This window comes from Rissa tridactyla, chromosome 3 (genome assembly GCF_028500815.1).
Source record: "Rissa tridactyla isolate bRisTri1 chromosome 3, bRisTri1.patW.cur.20221130, whole genome shotgun sequence".
Classification (NCBI taxonomy): Eukaryota; Metazoa; Chordata; class Aves; order Charadriiformes; family Laridae; genus Rissa; species Rissa tridactyla.
In genome coordinates, this window is record NC_071468.1 from 14315474 (window position 1) to 14336180 (window position 20707).

General features: G+C 41.3%; 1 protein-coding gene across 3 annotated transcripts in view; it reads right to left on the minus strand.

The window, feature by feature from the left end:
* The window catches only part of ALK (ALK receptor tyrosine kinase), a 327314-nt gene that overhangs the window by 58815 nt on the left and 247792 nt on the right, over positions 1 to 20707 (minus strand). For all 3 annotated transcript variants that reach the window (XM_054195890.1, XM_054195891.1, XM_054195889.1), the window contains 3 exons: positions 16853 to 16984; positions 15242 to 15342; positions 4735 to 4904 (listed from right to left, as the gene is read on the minus strand). In XM_054195890.1, coding sequence (XP_054051865.1) covers positions 4735 to 4904; positions 15242 to 15342; positions 16853 to 16984 — 403 coding nt within the window. The remainder of the gene's footprint in view (positions 1 to 4734; positions 4905 to 15241; positions 15343 to 16852; positions 16985 to 20707) is intronic.

Genomic DNA, 20707 nt, shown 5'->3' on the forward strand with positions numbered 1-20707 from the left:
CGGGACGACGTCAGAGCAACACAGGGTAGGCTTGTTAGATGGCTATAAGAAGAAAGAATAAAGAGATCTCAGTGTAGATGCAGCCAATTAATATATACCTGGTAATGTGTAGGGAGACATATGTCTAGCTTGTATGGAGGGTCCCTGTTTCTTCCTAGCGGAATGGGAAGAAAGTTCAGGAATAACACAAGACAAACAGGCCTCTGGGTACAAAATGTTGCTAAGAATTTTCCTTTACTTTTTCTTCCTTGATGTAAAACCTGATGCCCAAAAACTTATTAGAAAGAAAATCTGAAAGGAGTGTAAGGGAGAGACAGAGCAATGCAAGAAGAAATTATTAGACAAGAAGAGTGCTTAGCCACAGCTGCTAGAAATACAGCAGAGCACTATGACTATGACACAACTTCATTTTATTGCAGCAATGAGTGAGAGGTTCCCCAGCTGCTTTGGCTGCCATTGAGATCAGAGCTGCTGAAGGAGCCAGACGGAACAAAACTGTTCTGTTCTGCTCACTCCTGAGGACTGAAAGGGAATCCCGCTTTGATATGTAGACGAAAAACTGATGAGCACCAGTGTAGTTCATAAAATTCCAGCAAGCCAGCAAGACTAGAATAGGTAAAGAAGCCAGTTTAAAGAAAGAAAGTACAATCATCTGGACATGAATTTTGACTTTGTGCAAGAAAATATGACTTTCTGGGGTAACTTAGGTCCGTAGACTTTTTTGCTTTCTTGCTCAGGAAGGTCACATCCATACGTAGCCTTCCAGGCAAGTCCCATTTTTCTCTTCCAACATAACAAAATTCCTCAGTCTGTGTTAAGGAGAAGGTCATTAGCAAGAAAATAATTTTGAAGCTCTTTGAGCACAATGTGACCAAAAGAAAGTTGTTTTACTTTCCGAATGTGCTGCCCTGTTAAAAGGACAGAGAGCCCAGTCTTGCTATCAGTGACAAGGCAAATGGTGCTGATACTTATGACTGAAAATTTAGTTTCTAGGGACCTCAAGTAAACTCCTCCTCTCACTCCTCCATCCCCCATCTGGCCACTACTACTTAAGACTGGCTACAAATTTAGACTTTGTAATGCCAAAAAAATAAACTTAGGAGGAAAGGAAGCCAAGGAAACCTTTCTAACCGGTAGACACCTTTACGTTCCTTTTATATTTCTCTTCTTCTATCAGAAGACTGTACTGAGGTCAGACACGTTGCTGAACATAGGCCTCAAAAGACCAGAGCTGGGCTCGTCTGGCTCAGGTGGAGTCCACTTCCAGGCACTCCAGTCAGGTGGTATATGAACCCACAGAGCATTTGGCTTACATGCTGCTCCAAATGGCTGGCTTCAACTTCACCAAAGGAGCAGAAATCAAGAGAATTAGAATTTCTCTCTTAAAGCGTCATTTTTCCAGCCAGGCTTCAGCCTATTAGAGCTAATCCTTTTCCACCTTTTACACTGCATAGCAAAACAGTTGCTAGATGGGTTGGTGATAATAAGCATCAGCCTACAGTAAGGTCTAGAGAGTCACTTTGTTACACGTGCTTGTATTTTATCTATGTGATATACCTTAACCATACTCTTACACTAACAGAATGGCTTTCAAGACTCTGTTTCCTACTTGCATTTCTGTGAAGTTAAAAAAGAACAATCCTCAACAGGCTCATCACTTACCATCGGAAAACAAATAGTAATTTTCCATCAAATAAAACAATTTTACAATAATGCAGTTCTTTACGCTACTCTCAACCCAAATATTTTAGCACTGCATTAATGTGTGAAGTCCAGTAAGTAAAAACAACCAATTCTCTAGCTTTCACTAATCTGTGCAGATTATCTGATTTGCAGATAATGTGTCCTCCAAGGAGGCGTAGGCGGCTCCATGGGGGCCAAACGAAGGGTCGTTAGTTCATGTTGAGTGTCTTCAACTTGCAAGTTAAAATACAGCACCTGTGGAGACTTTGCCTTTTGCCTCTGGTAGGCACAATCTGTTCACCCAACAGTTCAAGGAGCTCTTGCCCACAACTGGCTTCTTTACTTGTAGCTGCTTTGATGACATATCCTTCATTAGGCCCTTTGCCCTTGCTCCCCCACGCACAGACGATACTGAGCATTTGGGATTGGGTTACAGTTCTGTTAACCCACACACCACATGAGCTGACTCTCAAGATCGTTTTGCCAATACCTTCCAGAACAAGGAAGGACAGCTAACTTTGGGAAGATGTAAAAGTCCAGGACTTCAGCCTCTTTGAAGTTCACACAGAAAATGTAAGACCTCACACAGGGTGAAATTTCAACTGCATGCTTTCCTAAGGATCAAAATGAGAGGAAAGAAGGCAATCCTCTCCTCATCGTACTTTTGGAAATTAAGCATGTGTCCAGGGTTGCCCAGGCTAACACGGTGCTAGAACATCCCTCAGTCCCAGTTTAGCTTCTTTGTCATACTCCTCCCTACTTTCTGTTCCTGCCAAATCACCTGAAATGTTCTAGCTGTGGTTTTCTGCCAAAATATAATTTCTCCCAACAGCCTGAGGGATATCAAACATTTAAGAAATGTCTGTTTCTAAAGATAGAGCTGATCTAATTTCTTGGAAGTCTTCCTAATGATTCTTTGAAGTGCTATAAGCCAAACATGGAAATTATGGCTAAGCAGCTTTTGAACAAGCATTCTTTTGAGCACTTTTAGAGCATATTATCTTGTTATTAATAACACTTTCCATTCAGCTTCCCAATCACAATGGAATGTGCTTTAATTTTGTGTGGAACTGGTACACTGGTGTGCTTTATTCAAGAGCTTTACTTCTGTGAGGTGATTTAAAGTTTCTGTTCCTCCTGTAGGAATACCTGCAATATCATGCTGCTTCTAACGCAGACCCTCGCAGCTACTGACACAGGAACCAATTAGAAAAAGACAGACACAGCAAGCTTTCAGCAGCACCAGCATTGCATTCACATCAATTAAATACTTCTTACAGTTTAATAAAACTGTCATTTATCTCCAAAGTATATATACTGCAGTCTCCCCAGTACCATTTTAGTGTACACTTCCATAGATTTCCTTCCTAATCTGTACATCAGCCCAGATTTCCTAAGAAACAGGTTTTGAGGTGGTGAGAAAGACACCTGCAGTATTTTCAAGTCTCATTTCTTCCTTCCCAGGAAGGACTGGTTTCAACTAAATCAATCTTAGAAAAAAAAAAAAATATCATTAAAACAGTGCTCTTTCTGAGAATAAATAAGGACAAAAACTTTCTGAGAGACACCAAAACCTCCAACCTTTCCTTGCTTATGTCTTAACCTCCAACAAACTCCCTTCCCTCAGTGAACCCAGCTGTCTTTCTCTGTAAGTAATGGGGAAGCAAGGGTGTCAGCGCTTTATACATAATGGTCTGATTATGTGTGTATATATATATATACACATATCTATATATATATATGTAACACCGTGTTATCAGTTGAATCTGTGATTCCACATGAACCACTGCTAGCCTGGCTCCTAAGATCAAAGTATTCTCTGCCTGACTCTGCAAACGGAGAGAATTTAAAGGAAAGAAATAGTATAAGAGCACAGAATAATTCAGGTACAAAACATTCCTCTGGCAACATTAGAAAATAAATCACATAAATAATAATGGCAAAATATACCATTCTTCAAAGGAAACACAGCTGAAAGGAATGAAGCAACCAGGTATTTTTACAAATGGTGCTTCAGCAGTGACTGCACAATAAGCCTAATGCTGATATTTTTTAAATCTTTGATGCACACATATTAATTATACATTCAGGACCAAAGCGTTGGCAGTGTCCTTGTTGTATTTGCAGCCTACATGCATCCCCCAAGAGCCAGCAAGATAAAAGACATATTCATACAATGTTTGCTCAAACTTCCTATGAAGCAAACTATCCCTTAATGAAATCCATTATTTCTAGGGCACAGATTTCCAAAAAGACAAAGGACACCAGTGCTCATGACACAGAATGCAGATGAATCTTACAGCCTAAGGGCCAGGGCAGCAGGAGGTGAAGTATGTCTGTGTCTTCTCTATAAACAGCATAAGCCAGAGCACACACAAAAAGTAAACAATGAACAAGAGTATTCCCTTAAAGCTGACTTGTAAGAAACAGCTAAAACAACACTCTTTAAATAAGCATATGCTACCAGATTAAGCATATGCTACCAGATAAACTTTTTATGCTTAAAGCCAGAATACAGTCATAACTGAGACAGCCCTTTATTAAGCTGAGCCTCCTGCTAGAACTAACACAAAGGCATTCAGATGCACCCTTGTCTGATTATCAGCAGGTTCTTCTCCCATCTCTTTCATCCTCAGAGCTAGACACATTGAACACTGGGGACTTTGATACCCAGAAAAAAAGGCAGCTATGGAGCTCACATCCAACTCTAGCAAACCACGTAAGAGGATCAAACATGCTACATGAAACCATATGTGAAGAGAATGATTATTTCCAGTCAATGCAATGGAGACACAGAATTTTAAGCACCTTGCTTAGTGACCCAGGGTGTGAACCAAGATCACTACTCAGCAGTTCTAAAATTGGGTTCTTTGCTCTAACTACTCAGTTATTCTCATTTCCCGCATGTAACGGAAGATACCTCCTGGGGACAAAGCACTTCCTCTCCCTGAGGAAACCACTTCTAGGAGCGATGCTGGCCATTTTCATTGCCAGGTAGCTAGTGATGAAATGACTGATCACCATGAAGGAGAATGATGAAGAGACTCATACCTATCCAGTACATCTGGGAGAGGTATGATCATCCACTGCCATATTCCCAAACCTTCGCTGTTATCCGAGTGCCAGAACGTCTGGCTCTGTTCTTTTCCTGTCTTGTTCTCGACCAGCACCAGGGATATATTGCCCAGCAAGACACCATGGATGAGCCATGACATTCGTAGCTAGAAGAAAGAGAACATACGAGATGAAACATCAAAAACGTTATCCAAAAGTTAACAAAATTCCCAACTCTTCTTTCATTTCTTTGTTTTCTAATCACCCAAAAGTCAATTCTCCCTGCCTTTTGCTCATGTAATCCCTTTAGAAAACTCCACAAATGTGGAAGCCTTCAATACTTAGTATATGCTATTTAATATTGGAACTACTGGCTTTTCTTTTTGGTAGTTGTGTCCAACATATCTCTGTTTTAGCTTTCATGTATGTGTCTGCAATTTTAAAGGGATAAGCTAATATCTCTATTATCTGCAGTACAAAGATCACACTCCCCCTAAGATGTCACCTAAGAGATTCAAGTTAAGATGAAAAACTTTTTCAGCAACAAACTTTTACATTCCAGCAGCAGCAAAAACCCAGGGAGAATAGCTGCAATAAGCAGGCATCACCAGTAATCACATCCTCATCCCCCAGATACTCTTTTCAAAAATCAGTTTTTCCTTACCTCTTTCCAAGTTTCCACAGACTTTCCAATTACAGTTCAGTAACAATTAGGTTTTTTATTAATTAAAATACGTTAGGGAACCTTTTTTCTAACATTTTTGTTACTTTTAATGTAATTGAGTCCATTTCTATGCATTTATCCCCATATGTAAAATTATTTCATGTAGTTTTCTCATTTTATCACTTTCACTCATTGTATGAAAAGAAAAACAATCCCTTCTACATCAGGCTAGTCTCAGAATCCATATTGTATGAATACAGTCTTCTAACTTTCTTGGGAGGAAGAAGACCTAGCTCTTTGTGATAAGAGCATAAATAAAATACACATATATATTACATGCAGTCTCATCTCAATAACCGGTAGAGTTGAGAATGCTGAAGGAAGGAGTTTATTAAAGCTACATTAGTGATGGATTTTTGGACACAAGAAAGTGTTCAGCATAGTATCTAGCATCCATGCATGTTAAAAAATAGCCCTCTGGCTTTTAACACTTCAAAGCCAACATCTAAGTTGGCTAGGAAGGCTAGGAATTAAATTTATATTTTACACAGGAATACCTGATAACATTACTTACTTTCTTGCTTTGATAGCATAGAATATTCATATCCATTTCTTAGCAGAAAACACAATGGCTAGATTTTTCTTGCTGTTCCTATCTCATGATTTAAGTCTGTCCTGGCAGACAAGTCAGATTTAGGTGTCAAAAGCCAGGGCGACAGAAGCGCTGCTATTATTGCTAGCTTATGCTCACAATTTTGGGGTGGCTGAAACAAAATTCTGGGTACCCATTATATTAATTTTCTGTACTGAATTTAGGTAAACAGTGCAGTTCACCTGCCTGTCTCCAAAGTTACAAAACCAGCAATGACATTGATGACGTTGCAAAACTATGACAGAGACCAAAAAAATCTAGATGAGGTTCTTCTCTTTCTCCAGTCCAAAAATCACTGCAGTTGTCTGGAATCACTCCTGGGTCTGTTGAGCTATTAGTGCGTATGACACAAGCACTGATAACATGTACAAACTGATATGCAGGTATGGGTCCGTGAATCCCTCTCATTACCTCACTTTGACCACAGATGTTCAAGACTGATGCACAGGTTTTCAGCAGTTCAGCAAACCACCACCGGGGCCTACCAGACCACAGCACTTCTAGGGACAAGGACAAGACACTCCTCAAGTCTGACTACCAGCTCACTCTCACCCCAAGTTTGGGAAAGGACTCATGGCATCCCTTATCTGTTTCTATAACCTCAGACAGTGGAAACCTTAGGATGAATTGAGAGGATTTTCACCTTGCAGACACCAGAGAGAAAACGCAGAGTTGAGCAGGACTGCAAGGAACTGCTTCAGATAACGACACAAAGTGATGGCCAGGGAGGCAGCTGGGGAAGGTCTGAGTTTATACCCACAAGTTCACCAGAACCAACACTGGTGGAAGAGGCTCCTGACAAAGGTTTATGGCAGGAGGCCATTGCCTTCACACTTGATATCTGCATGGCTACTCCTAACTCCTAGTGCACACACAGTCTTAATGTCTGTGGACCATCAAGATTAAACAACCTGTTGAGCATTTATACTTTCAAGTGCCCATGAAATGCGACTACTGAAATTACAGTGAAGATTGCTCTTTCTTAAATATCATTAGAATACCTTTCAGACCCACTTAGGCAATTTCCGTTGAGAAAACCGATCAGGACTAAACTTTTTTGTTTTTTTTTTTTTTTAATAACTTTGGAATACCAGTCGATATTTAAAGCAATCAAGCTGTAGCAGCAAAAGAAACTCCTCTTACTGACAGTCCGTATGTGAAGCACTTTTAGGACCCTAATGCCAACTCTACTGTAATGCACTATGTGAGATTTCTAATAGAAGTAAGTTGGAGAAACTTCACTGTGACATTTTGACAGTTCAAAATTTGAGAGGTAAAGCCCTGAAGCTCCTACTATGCAGGAGCTTTCAGACCTCTGTCTCTTCTGGAGACCTGCCAGACAGTAAGAGGCAACTTCTACACCGTCAGAAATGAGAAAAGAGCGAGCCTTTGATAGCTATTAACGTAACACTAGAGCAAGAGCTGAAGCAATTGATGAATTGGAATGGATGCCTTTGCACACATGTCAGCTGTTTGAAGGAAAGACGTAGTTGGCATTAGATGTGGGAGATCAGCTCGCTGGCAAAGTGCAATATGCAGACTCTAATGAACTGGCTCTAAGTGAATCGACTGGCACTGTGTCCAAATGGGCATTTTTGGCTGTGATTTCCATGGTTTCTAAGCTTCACAGCAGGGCAGTCCAGGTCTTTTCACACCTGCTGAAGTGAACCAGAGCAGATGATGAGCTGGATGCCATAGTAAAGACTTCCGAATGGGGCTGGCATTCATTCTACAGAATACAGCATCAATGATGGCAGATGGTACTACATACACGATGCGTCCTGTAAGTAGTGCAGTGGCACATTTGGAAAAATCTGAATTTGGGCTGTTGGTGGCATACCCCTAACGTTATATACCAAACATCTCCCTCTGTGTTAAACCAGCAGCAAAATATTCAGAAGCGAGAAACATCACTGAGAAATTAATTAAGCATTGCAGGTAGACATTGGCTCAATAGCACATTGCTTGCTGGCTTTACAACCCACCATAGCTGGTGATTAGCTGTTCATACACAAACCCACTGACTCAGTAAATGAAACCTTCTCAACTGATTTGGGGAAAATTAAAGGGAGAGAGAGCCCATGGTAAACACACAGCATATTGAGGCAAAACTTGGGTCAGATGGCCACATGCACTGTGCTGCAAACACCATCTGGAAAGATGCCTTCTGAGAATCCCCTTAGCGTCTGAGTTTGTGGAATTTCTGAGCTAACAAACAGGAGACTCAATTCATCCAAGAAAGAACAAAAAACTAATCCTTCAGTATCAACAGGGCTTGGCAGGTTTAACAGAGAGGTGAAGAAAAACAAGGAGGGTAGATTTTCTAGCACAAGCTGCATAATTTCAAGATCACCTGAGAACCGAGACTTGCATTTTCCTTCCTTATGCACAAAAGAAATAAAATACTGAGAACCTTCCGGGTGAAGTTAGGGCCTGCTTACATCTGTAAGTCTACTTTAATGGCTAGAAACATTCCAGTATGAACTAGTGCTTAGATATCTGACTGAGGACCAATGACGCACACTCACAGCACCATAAATCAAACATTCCTCAGCAGCACTCTGGAGAGTTGCTGTTTCTTTTTCCTTCCTTTCTGAGTGGCAATGCCCCTGACTATTAGCATTACAGTCCTATCTGGCAGAAAAAGCTGTCTGTCTTTAGCACAAGTACCAAAGAAAGGGGAAAAGATGAACATACTTCAAACAGGGCTTGGAGCAAGGTATTTTTAAGAAGAAGGAACTGCAGTAGTTGGATCCCACTGGTGGCTATCTTGCTACCCATGCCCAAACTCTGCACCACAGGCTTGCATCGTGTGAGACAGCACATTACTTAGTTCTCCTGTCCTCCACTTATAATACTTGCTGAAAGGAATTGCTCAAAATTTTCCTGACCAGGAACTGTGGATTCTCGAAATACAGACATTTATTTTTCGGAAAAACATAACTCTTATCTTCGGTCTTCTTCACTGGTCAGGAAACAGTAGAAGTTGTTTTCAGATGTGAATGCACTGACCCAGTAAATGTAAGTCAGGCATTAAAGAAGCTTGGAAAACACCTCATCATTGAATAGAAACTGAAGCTGGAAGTTGGAATACAGTTTACATAGAATTAGACAATAGCTGCAGACACCTCTGCCAAGTCTCAGTAAGTTTTGTACATGAATATGAACTCTGTTTGAGGCGTGAAGTTTATCACATTGGCAATATTGTTTTTCTTACTATAAATGAGAAATGGTTGCACACAACAGTACAAAGACATCTATTAGGACTGCTCAGCAATGTAGATTTGGACCCTTACGAATAAGAAAGATGACCAAAAGCTCTTGTTCCTGTTTTTTGGCCAGATAACAACTGCGCATGATCAGTCTGTCTTGCAGTCTGCTGACAATTCTGCTTTTGCTTAGGACTCAGATGTGCAAGCAAAAACCTTATGTAAATGATAAAATGGTTATTAACTGAGCTGATCATGTAGCCTTAAAATACCTAAGCAGGCAAGAAGAGTTTGTATTTTATATTAACAGATTCTTATGCTACTTATTCTCACATTATTTCTTACTTATGTTTACTTTTATAAAATCAAGAACCTAATAGAAGCACCTTCATTTCAGGAAACAAAAAACCATGAAAATAAAAACGACAACAAAAGAGAGAGAAAGAGTTCATAATTTTGCTGCCAGAGTACTGTGGAGTGAAAAGGCCTTCAAGAAATTTCAGATATTATAGACACTCCAATCCAATGACACAGAAGCCAGGTGACAAAGGAAGCAAGAAAAAATAAAGATGGGTAATAGTGAATAAGCTGTACAGATTTTAAAACCAACATTTTAAAATAAAAAAGGATGCTAACAACATTCTGCAAAATAAAGCACATGAAAGGCTGTGCTAAAGGCATATCTATGTTGCATTTTTCATGCTCATAAATGTTCTGAGTCGATGTTATTACCATGTACCCTTCTAAGTTATTTAAAGCTCAAGGAATAGAGGCAAGAGAGAGACACGCTCTGCAGGTGTCAGCAGGGGGCTTAGAACGCACTCAAGGAATGATTTATATTATTGATTTACATGCTTTAAAAAAATACAACACTTTTTCACAGAAAAGAGAACTGAATTAATAACCACAGAGGATGAAAAAACCTTTGTATCTATAAAGCCGTATGAGAGGGCAAACTTCAATTACACTGTTTTACATCAACATATTGTATTTATTTTCTAGAGAGCACGTTTACCTTCAAAAAGTAATTTCAGGCTTAAAAGAAGTCTGGCTCAGTTTAGTACTTACACAATGTAATGGTGGCTTTCAAGAAATACCTAGTTGAAATGTCAAAATAGCATCAGAAAAAGATTTTCATTATTTTAAACGTGTCCAAAAGCACAAAGCTCTTTTACTATCACAGGAATTTGTTTTTGTAGTTTTTCAGCACAACTATACCCTTTAAAACATTTGACCCAGGATCTAACAGAAAAATGAAATAATCTGGTTCCCAATCACAATGTCGTCCCTCTTGAAAAGAGTCACCTTCTTTTGTGGAGATGCATGTGATAACACTTAAGGCTAATTTCAAGTCCATCTCCAACCAGGCAACACCACCTCTGTTTTTCTCCTTCTCTATTATGGACTACACCAAAAGTGCTTGCATGGCTTTTACTTCTCAGCTATGGCACTAAGGTCTTTCAGATTCCCTTGTGCTGAGCAAAGAACACCCTTTCTAAAAATCAGTCTCCAGACTGGTCACGCTTCTGCAGTGACTTTCAAACAGAAGTAATAGTCATAATCCACCACAAAACGAAATCTCACAGGATAGATGTAACTACTGCCCAGGCAGGTACACACTGTACCAAGCCCTCACAGAATGCAGTAGTCCTGGACCCAGTCTTACATCTTTTTATGACAGAGGCATCTCTGAAAAATGGAATGAAAAGCAAGTCAACGGACGTGACTCTGCACTTGAACAGCAACAACGCTGGGACTGAGGGAGATGAGATTGCCTCTTTGTCCAGACATGGGGGGCCAGAATTGAGTCTCCAGCTTCCACAGTGTGAAGTGCTCCCTGGACATGTGCAACACTCTCGTGTCAGCTCTCTGACATCTTTGCAAAGTACTGAGAAGAAGGTGGCCATTATATTCTGGAAACTGTGCACACCTGGGGCTATCAGCTGTGGCAAAGCAATTAAGCTTTGCCATGGGTGGTGTCTGAGATGACAGCACTTCCCTTGCACTTTAATTGCAATGCGGTTTCCCAGCTTCCCAGACAGCAGTACAGCTACTGATGACATGCATATGGATTTCTTCTTCCAAATGAGGAAATGTCTGACCACCCCAAGATCTTCTTTGCCCTGTTGGCCTTGTGCAGGCCAATTGATTCACACTCAGAGGAGGGGAATCACAGTGTGAAGAGAAGGGGGAAATAATGCTGTGCTTTATTGCTCAAGGTCTATAAATTCTGCCTTTAAATCAGCCCACTGTTTGGATTAATTCTTCGCACTTTAGCTGCATTCCTATGCTCAATTACATGTTCTTTGTTTCCAATGAACTTTTACATGTGAGTTAAAAGATGTTCACTCTTGATTACTGTGACTCAGTTTGGTTCCTGAAGCATTTCCTGAGCTTTTTGTTGCATCTCCCCTTTCTGGCTACTTCAGGGTAACGGAGCATCTCTTCACGGACTATGTGTACCACTTCCTGCATTTTCCCAAGATTTAGCAGAAATCCCACAGTTTCCCTCTACCACATAAATTGTGTTTTAAACACACAGTTAATGGGGTCAACAGGCAAAGGACTCTTCCAAATGTGCAACATGAAAAAGCTAACAAAGACTGTCTGGACTGCAAACAAGAGAGACTCTTTGAAGCCAGGATACTTGAGCCAAGATTTAATAAAACAACGAAAAGAAAGAGAAAAACTAACTGAACCAAGAACAAAGGGCAGCATCACAAACTAACTGCTCTGACCTGCCAAAAGCACCGAAGAACAAAGAAAACGAAAATATAAAGCTGCTCAAAACAAACAGGAGCAAAGTGCAATACAAAGCTATACACAAAGCGCAAAGCACATTAGGGCCCATGTCTGGGAAAGTACAGGCTGTGTTTATTACTGTATCTCCTGCATGCATTTTTACCCTTTTCTCATCTTTTGAGGCATGTGGGGCAGTACAGAGTAGGTCAGGCTGATTTTTCCTTTTCTGAGTTAACAAGGAGCCTCCCACAGGGCATGGCAAATGCTAGGGAAGTACAGCCTGCAAGCAGCCCAGCATGCTCTGGTGACCAACCCCAAGCTGGGGAGAGCACAGAGACGGAGGGTCGCGCTTGTTCTGCACTTAGCGGCAATATGTACGCCAAATATCATCCAGGCTTTGGAGTCTCCAAGTGCTAGCATCAGCACTACGGCAAAGAGCTGCCCAGAACCTCTGCAGGGAAGGTGTTTGAACCAGGCCACCCCATAAGCCTCCAGGGTGTTAGCAGTCATTTTCTCAGACTGTTCAGTTGTCTCTGTTGTCAGTCTATCACAGTGGAAGATTAAACAGCTGAGGGAGAAAAAACAAGCCTGAAGCATTAGCAAACTCTTTGTGGCTGGCACACGCTATGGATTGCTCGACTGTTTCCTCCAGCATTGAGTCCTGGTTCCATGGACATTCTGGCCAAAACCCAGAATCCTCCAGCCTGGTAAGCAGTACTGCAGCAGGTAATGCTACTCACGCTGAGACTGAAGTAATTAATTCTTACGTACACTTCAGGCTAAAGAGCTTCAGTGGGTCTAGTAGCGCTCCAGAGCTTCCACATAGCAGGAATAGAGAGAGGGGAGTTAAGATCAGCAAACTGTGGATGTCTGCTGGCCTCCTTCCTGCTCTCAGGGCTTGCAGCATGTGGCTTTCATAAAGTCCTATGCACAGACCAGGGGTAAGCTCCACTCATCCAGGAGAGGTGAGCGTGCTGAGTAGCCAGGGCAGCACATTCAGCCCCGTCCCCAGGAGTTCAGCTGAGCCAGGCATATTGATAGTGGGGTAGACATTGCATACGAGGAGGAGGAAGAATGTTAAATGACAGGTTTAAGGACAGCCTCTATCATTAATATATATTGGTGCAGGATGTGAATCTGAGCAGAATCTGTCTGGGGTACTGGAATTATCTGTCAGAACTAGCCACCATGTAAGTGAACACACAAGGAAAGCAAGCAGATATCTAAAGGAGCATGTGAGCTGGATCAAATACAAGAGGGAGAGCAGGTCTATGGCTTGCTCTGACTGTGGAAGAATAAATGGGTCTAATTCACGCATGCTTGGTGAGTTCCCTTTGCCACATGAATCATGAGTAAGTTTTGTCAGTGGGATTTCAGTTGCCAGAGAATCTGTCCTGGTTGTGACATGCCAGGTGGAGCTGTCAGCAGTGACAGGCAGAAGAAAACTCATCTTTTAGTGCCTGAACTTGAGCCAGTTCAATCGGGAATTGATTGAGGGTGAATAAATACAGGACATCGTTATGGTATTTTCACAACCTCTTTTCTGACTATAATTTCACTATAAGGAAGTTTGTTGGCACCTACTGGAGGAATAAGTGCGTAGGGGGGGAATATCTCCTTTCTCCTCTTGTGTTGTGCTGAAAAGCTGAATTAAATTATTCTGCACACAGACAGATTGTTCCAGTAAAATAGAATTTGAAGCCACTGGGGACTCATTGAGAAGAGAAGCTTTTACACTATATGAAAAGGCAAGAGACAAAACCCTTGCCAAACTCCTTCACTCTTTATTACCGACAGCTGCAATGCTGGATGTGTCCGGATGCCTTTTAAGTGCCAAGGGGAGTGACGGAGGTGGGATGGCATGTGAGGAGATGAAATACATGGCAGCTTCTCCCCCGACGGCAAGTTTAATTATTTGCAGTGTTGTATACACAAGAAAAAAATATACACATATTGGGAAATCATTCACTCTGATTCCTGTGTCAGGTGGATTATGAAAAACACTCACTCTTGCTTGTCCATGGCAGAACAAGGTCTTAAAATATTCAGAACCTGCATATGCCTTTGTCACAGAAGGGAGGAAAACCAAGGTAGAATGTATTTCCTAAAGAAGGAGGACATGAATATATCAAGAGAGCAAAAACAGATGCGCTTTGCTATGTGAACTGAGATATCCAACAGAAGTCAAGCAAACCAAACTTTAAGCCAAAGAAACACCATATTCTATGTCCTTTTCATTCCAGAGAACTTTCTAATGCATCCCTTTTTGTCCTTTCTGCATTTTAAGATAAGTGGAACATAGAGGATCTGTTTCCTTTTGTCTGTTCAGTGCTCAACCAACAAACACCAAACTGCTTTGTTAGGATCAATTTTCCCAAATCCCTCTGGCTCCAGCCAGAACCATTCTGTGATTACAGGGTGACCATTCAAGACTGGAAATGCTCTAAGTCACTAGCCATGGTTCAAAGTGCTAAGCCACTGATAAATCCTATCAGTGATAATAAAATCTGTGAGGCTATAGACTAGATGCAGATAGGTCATCTTTCTGTAATCTGCAGTTTAAGGGTTAAGTACAAATACTTCGGAAACACCAACCATTTGTGCAGGGTTGGCAAGCCTTGATATACCTGCTTAAGTTGATGTCTTATGACTGTCACCAGCTTTTCTGCTTGAAGAAGAACCTAGTTCCATTCTACATGAATTTATCTCTGCTGCTGTTAACTTCAGCGCACCTATGAACATGGCCTACATAAGGATTGGTAGGTTTGAAGTGCAGCATGGTGAAGACCTGCCAGCTCAAATCCCAGCTGGGCTAGAGGAAGCATGCACTGTATCTTCTGAGCAGCTCAGGGGCAGTCCTGAAGCCTATTCTTTCATAGACCTTTCAAATACAATGTTTGTTCATGGAGTGAGCTTCCTCCTCTTTGTGTTTAGGTAATGCTGGCTGCCCTACTCTTACAGCATATACACCTGATTATGAAGATCGTAATACATCATGTGTGGCCACACAATGAGGACAAGATACACCAAGCTTTTCAGAGCACGTTTTGTGGCATTTCAAGCAGCTAGCCATATCTTTCCCCTGCACACAGGGGCATTAAATAAGCATATTTTATAGATAAGCCATCAGAGAAAGTGGTTGCTGTCTACTGACCTAGTGCCTATATTTGAAAACCAGAGTCAGACACACAAAATATCTCTGTAAATTGCAAAAGAAAAGAGAACATTAGGACTTGCCTCACAGGGGGAGTTCCTCAAAGGAGCTGGAAATGCAGTGCTGGTCATGACAGTGTTTGCTACTGCTGGTGCTTTGCTGGTGTTAAGGAGGAGTGCACAACCTGGATAAAAGAGCAGGAAGAAGGTCAAACTGCAGCACTCACCTTCTGATTTCAGGGTTTGTGAAACTCCCCAGAACCTATGTTAGCTGGCTCCTGCTACAGGAGAATGCCAGAGAGCAGAAGGCTTTTTCAATTTCTTAGGGACGCAGCTGCACCCAACAAACATACTCAGGAAATACATTTAAGAAGTCTCCCTAGCCTCCCCCTACAGCTATCTTCTGTTCCTCCATGATTTCAGATTCATCCTCCTTGCAAGGCTGAATAACAAAATGGGTCTTTTTATGAACGAAAAGTAACTTGGAAGAGAATATTTCTCTTGGGCAATCCCCAAACAAAATACAACGATGGCAAAACACAACCAGAGTAATATTAATTCAGCTGGAGGCCTCTTTGCTCCTTTAATCATTTGTTGTAACAAGAGGAACAAGGGCAGTAGAAACACTAGGGTTCTTCCTCATCAGTTCTGCATGAAAAGGTGTGTCTTTGCACTATTTCAGCTCTGCCCTCCAGCTCAGGACAATACGACTACTTAGAACCCAGTTATTTGGGCTTTCATTGAAATTGCCTCTACAGCACAGACAAATCATGAATCAGCAGCACTTTATTGCCAGCTCCCCACAGTACCCTCTTTCTGGCTCTTTGCCTTCATATTTACCTACGCTTCCATCACTTTGTGGTCTGTAATACTGTGGGCTGAGCCATCAGGCAGCATAAATGCATCATAGCCTATGCCACTTTACACAAAACTAGAGAATCTTACTCTTCATGTTTAACACCAGATCTAACTTTCTAAAGCAATGCTGGGATTATACACCATTAACTCTGCTGTTATTATTCTATCCCTTTAGATGCTCTGTGCCTCAGCAATAAATGCCTCCGATGATTTACACTGTTGCATTAGGAAAGAGCTTATCCTGGCAGGCAACCTGTTTGCCAAAACTCAACCAGCAGTTCAATGGTTCAAAAACTCGACTGGTTCAACGCCCAAGATATAAACCTTCAATAATTTGTATGAGAAGGATTAGAAATGAGCTACTGGGACCTGGCTGGAGGAACCAAGTATAGAGTAATTATACACAGAAGTGGAACTCAAGGGACAATGGAGCAAAGAGAAGAAAAATTTGGAAATGAGAAGGGGAAAAAAAGAAGCAGAACAGAGAAACAGAGGAAGTAAATAGGAAAATTGGAAAGAAAAACTCAGATCAGTATGGAGGAGGGTCGTGCAGATGAACACTTGGTGTGAAGTTGTTTAGAAAGAGTCAAGATTAGTATCTGATGTCAGCTGTGGAGACCTGAAGTACCAGTCTATACCCTCAAGACAGAAAGTGAACAGGATAATCTCTTGCTCAAAGCACTTAAGAGTAGAAAGATGGCTTTTGTTTCACTGCAGGTTGAATAGGTAAGTACATAGGAACACGTGCCTTGTGTTTTATTCCCCCTCCCCACCATTTGTGTATCTTATTTGATCTCCACTGCTCATTCTATGCACTTACTATTTACTCTCACACACCTTCTGTTGAAGGAAAACGGTTGTGCTCCGGGCTTCCAATCCGCCATGGAGAAGGATGGGACGCAGAAGAGCCCTGCATCCAGCCACAGTCTCCTTCTTCAAACGAACAGTAAAAGCCAGAGGGAAGATTTTCTGCAAGAGGGAAAGACACACACATACAGAAGAACCCAGGTGAGCTGACGAGAAGACTCCTGGGCACACAGAGAAGCTGCAGCGACTGACTGGGTTGCTCAGGCTTGCGGGCAGCCCCACAGCTACTCAGCCTTTTTGTGTGAAGTCATGAGTGCGCCTGACCATGGGGAGGGTGGTGGCAAGGGTAAGAGCCCCCAGATTGTGACTAACTGACTCTCCCCACACTTTGACGCATCCGAATGACAGGACACATCCCAGTGTATGCTATGGGGTCTCTTAAATACCTGGCCTCTACAGCTCCACAGGTATAAACACACTCAAGGTTAGACTTTGAAGATGGCTTTCCTAACCACTGCTTCTGCAGCCCCATGGAGGGAAATCTTGGGGAGGGTTAAGTTCCTAACACGATTCCCCTGCCTGTCTAGGTTTCTAGGCAGCCCAGCTCAGCAATTTGGTGACTTCTTTCTGTGAGCACTGATGTGGTCTCGGGTGAAGCAATGAATCATTTTGTGCCTCAGTTTTTTGCACCTGTGGATCTGTTGGTGAGATGAATGGATGGAAAAGAGGATAGTTTATTTTAAGCCATAATTTCAGGCTTTGAAGCCCACTCATTCTGTCACTGGCTTGGGGTTTCAGGCAAGTTTCCAGCTCCAAACACTAAAGATACATTAGCTTTTTGCCTTTAAATTTACCAGTTTTAAAGTAATAGTCATCTCATTCAAAGCAGAAGGTAACTTCATGCCGCCTTCATCTCCTTCTCTGCCTACATTGCAAGTTCTTCTTACAAAGGGTGGAAAGCACTGCTCCTCTTGCCCTGAGTCATACGCTTATATTGCCATAGGTGAAGATCCTCTAGTTGGCCATGAATCACGCATTTCCTTAAAAACTCATGAAATAATTTTCCCATCATCCTCAATAAACACTCACTGCCTCCCTAATTTCTACTGTAGTCTAGTTCTACCTTTGCATTTCTTTTCTTCAACATGAGGCCAGACTCTGTACTTATTAAGTGACCTCAGCAGAAAACAGACCTGTTAAATGCCATGTCAAATCACAACCACAACATAATTTTTACTTTTAGTGAATCGCTAATGATCCTTAATATAAATTCTGCACCCAGGGTGCAGCTGACAACTCTGCCAGGTACCAGAAGGCTTCCCAGTAGTAAAAGAGCACAAACTGGGTTTTATGGGGAAAAAGGTAGAGCACAAAGCTAGCCTGTCAGAAAAAGGTCCCCTTTTAATGTAGAGTTACATTAGGCATTAAAGATGCCAGAAGAGAAGTAAGGAGGAGCAACCAGTCATTTTACCCTACTGTATAGACTATAGACTAACCAGTCCTTGGGGCTGGCAGTACAAAGCCCCTGAATATGCTTGTTCAGTGGGGGTAGTCCTTCTCCCAATAAACCATAAAAACTGCTGCAATGAACAGATGTAGCTGTAAAAGGGATGATGATATTTACATCTTTGTGTACTCAAATCTGTACTAAAAACCAGTTCAGCCCGTATTTGTTTTCTCCTTCCCTGTTCCCCTAAACTTCCCCTAAAACCATCTTTGGCGCTTTTTTTGTTGTTGTGGGTTGTTGGTTTTTTTTGAAATAAAGCAAAATGAGACAAGAAATCTGCTTAAAACTGCAAGATAAAAATAAAATTTCATGTGCAAACGTATTATAAACGCACGTATCCAGGAAATTAAGTTTTTCCTTTCAACTGCTTGTCAAAATCAGAGTAAAAATTTCTTCACTTACAAAATGTAGGACAGACTACAAACTCCTAGAGCAAGAGGATGTGCTGATCATGTGATAGTGGCAATTTCATTAGCTTCTCTACAAGAAGGGGACGCTCTTGATCTCAGATTTTGTCGTGATTATTAGGAAATTTTCCCTCTGAAATTTTCTAATTTTGAAGTGAGGCACTAGTATCCAAATCCCAGATAATTCAAAATGTTTAAATATCAGCCGAACCCCCTGGCTGAGACTGCAGGTCAATTAAAAACCTGTTCACAGGGCCTCAGCTTTGATGTACACACCTCAAAATGCAATTCATTGTTAGTGGCACATTCGCCTATTCCTTGGTCTACCCAGAGAAAACCGCTGGGGAACACCACAACTGTAGTGTCTAGACCACATGTATTTGATTTTCTAGGAGCCCGAATCACAACTCACTTCACAGAAGAAACTGAAACCTTACATCTGCGGCTTTTTAGTAGGGCCAAATTTGAACGTGGAAACTGACATGGAGATGAGAGCCATGTTTTATTGTTAATTTCCATGAGCACCCAGATTTGTTATGAAAAGATCAAAACCAGTACTGGAGTTAAGGCTTTTTCAAGTGTTTCCTTCTAAACATCTCCAAATTCATTCAGCCTAATCTTTAAATGTGGAACTGTTAAGCAGAGAGTTGCCTCCTTGTGTTTTACCCCTCTACAGAACTTGATTCTATTTCATTGCACAGCCCGAGGCTGGGATCCAAAGAAAATGACAAATTATAATGTGTCCTGAATTCCTACTGAAACAGCTTGGCTCGGTGTCCAACTGAATTCATTTCATGGCCATACGCTATCTAGGATGATGTAAACAAGTCAGAGCAGCAGGAGGAGTCATCTTGGTAGCAATCCCTGCCTGGAGGCCAGAAAAAGCTCAGTGTTGATGAACAAGTAAGAACATAAATAAGAAGCTATTACTTTCCCAGAAAATTTCATTCCTCCTCCACAAATTAATTTTTTTATGAATTTTCAGATGTCCCGTGCACTGGATGCTTTTTCTCTGCTGCTCTTTCTTACTTTGAATACACACAGCACCTACAATTCCACATATTGCTACTCCACAAAGAGTTCTTTGGCTAGCACTTCTCTGTCGATGTGTACTTCTCAATTTTCTGAACGTTTATAACTCAAACTCAAATCAGCGCAGACACTGCCCTGACGAGGGAAAGCTAATCTGACTTTATGGAAAATCAAGTAAACAAAGGGGCAGGAGTAACGAAGGGGTCTATTGAAACCTGCTGTGTTGGATATTACTATTAGTGACAGAAATCTCAAAAAACTTAGACCTCAGTAAGATTAAGATGCAGCTTGTGGATACCGGACAGAGAATAGAGTAATCCAGTGAGACTGGAGCACTGTGAGAAGGTAAGAGTCTGTGCTTTTGAGTGATGAAGTAGAGAAAAGCTATAGGGTGTTAAACTTCTTCCTAACCAAGTATTTTCAAGCCTTCAGAATGATTTAGATTTTGCTTGAAAGGTAATTAAGTTCAAGGGTTTTTTTAACTTTAATGCAGACTTTTCATCCTTTAATAGCAAGAAAAATTAGCAACTGGCATAATTTATGAAGCGAATGGAGCATGCTCTTGATTCCAAACTAGGTGTAAATCAACCAGATACTATAGTTTAATCTTTTGGGTGAAATTCCAGACATATTATAAAAGACACAAGCATAAAAATCTACTCTGGTATGTATGGACTTGTACCAAATGTATGAGGAAATTTCAGAAGGCAAAAAGATTATCTACTCAAAGAACTTAAAGAAGCACATGAATCTTAAACACGAGTTTGTGTCAATGGCTGCCTCTGTGCTAGAAAGTTGGTCTGCCAAATTCTACCAGAAATGAAGCATAAAAAGGGAAATTACTTTTCAACATAGTCAACAAAGAATTATTCTGTAATGCCAGAAGGCTTTGCCGAGTTCAGAACTGCCAGAGGTTAGGATTTGTTGTTAGAGGTACAG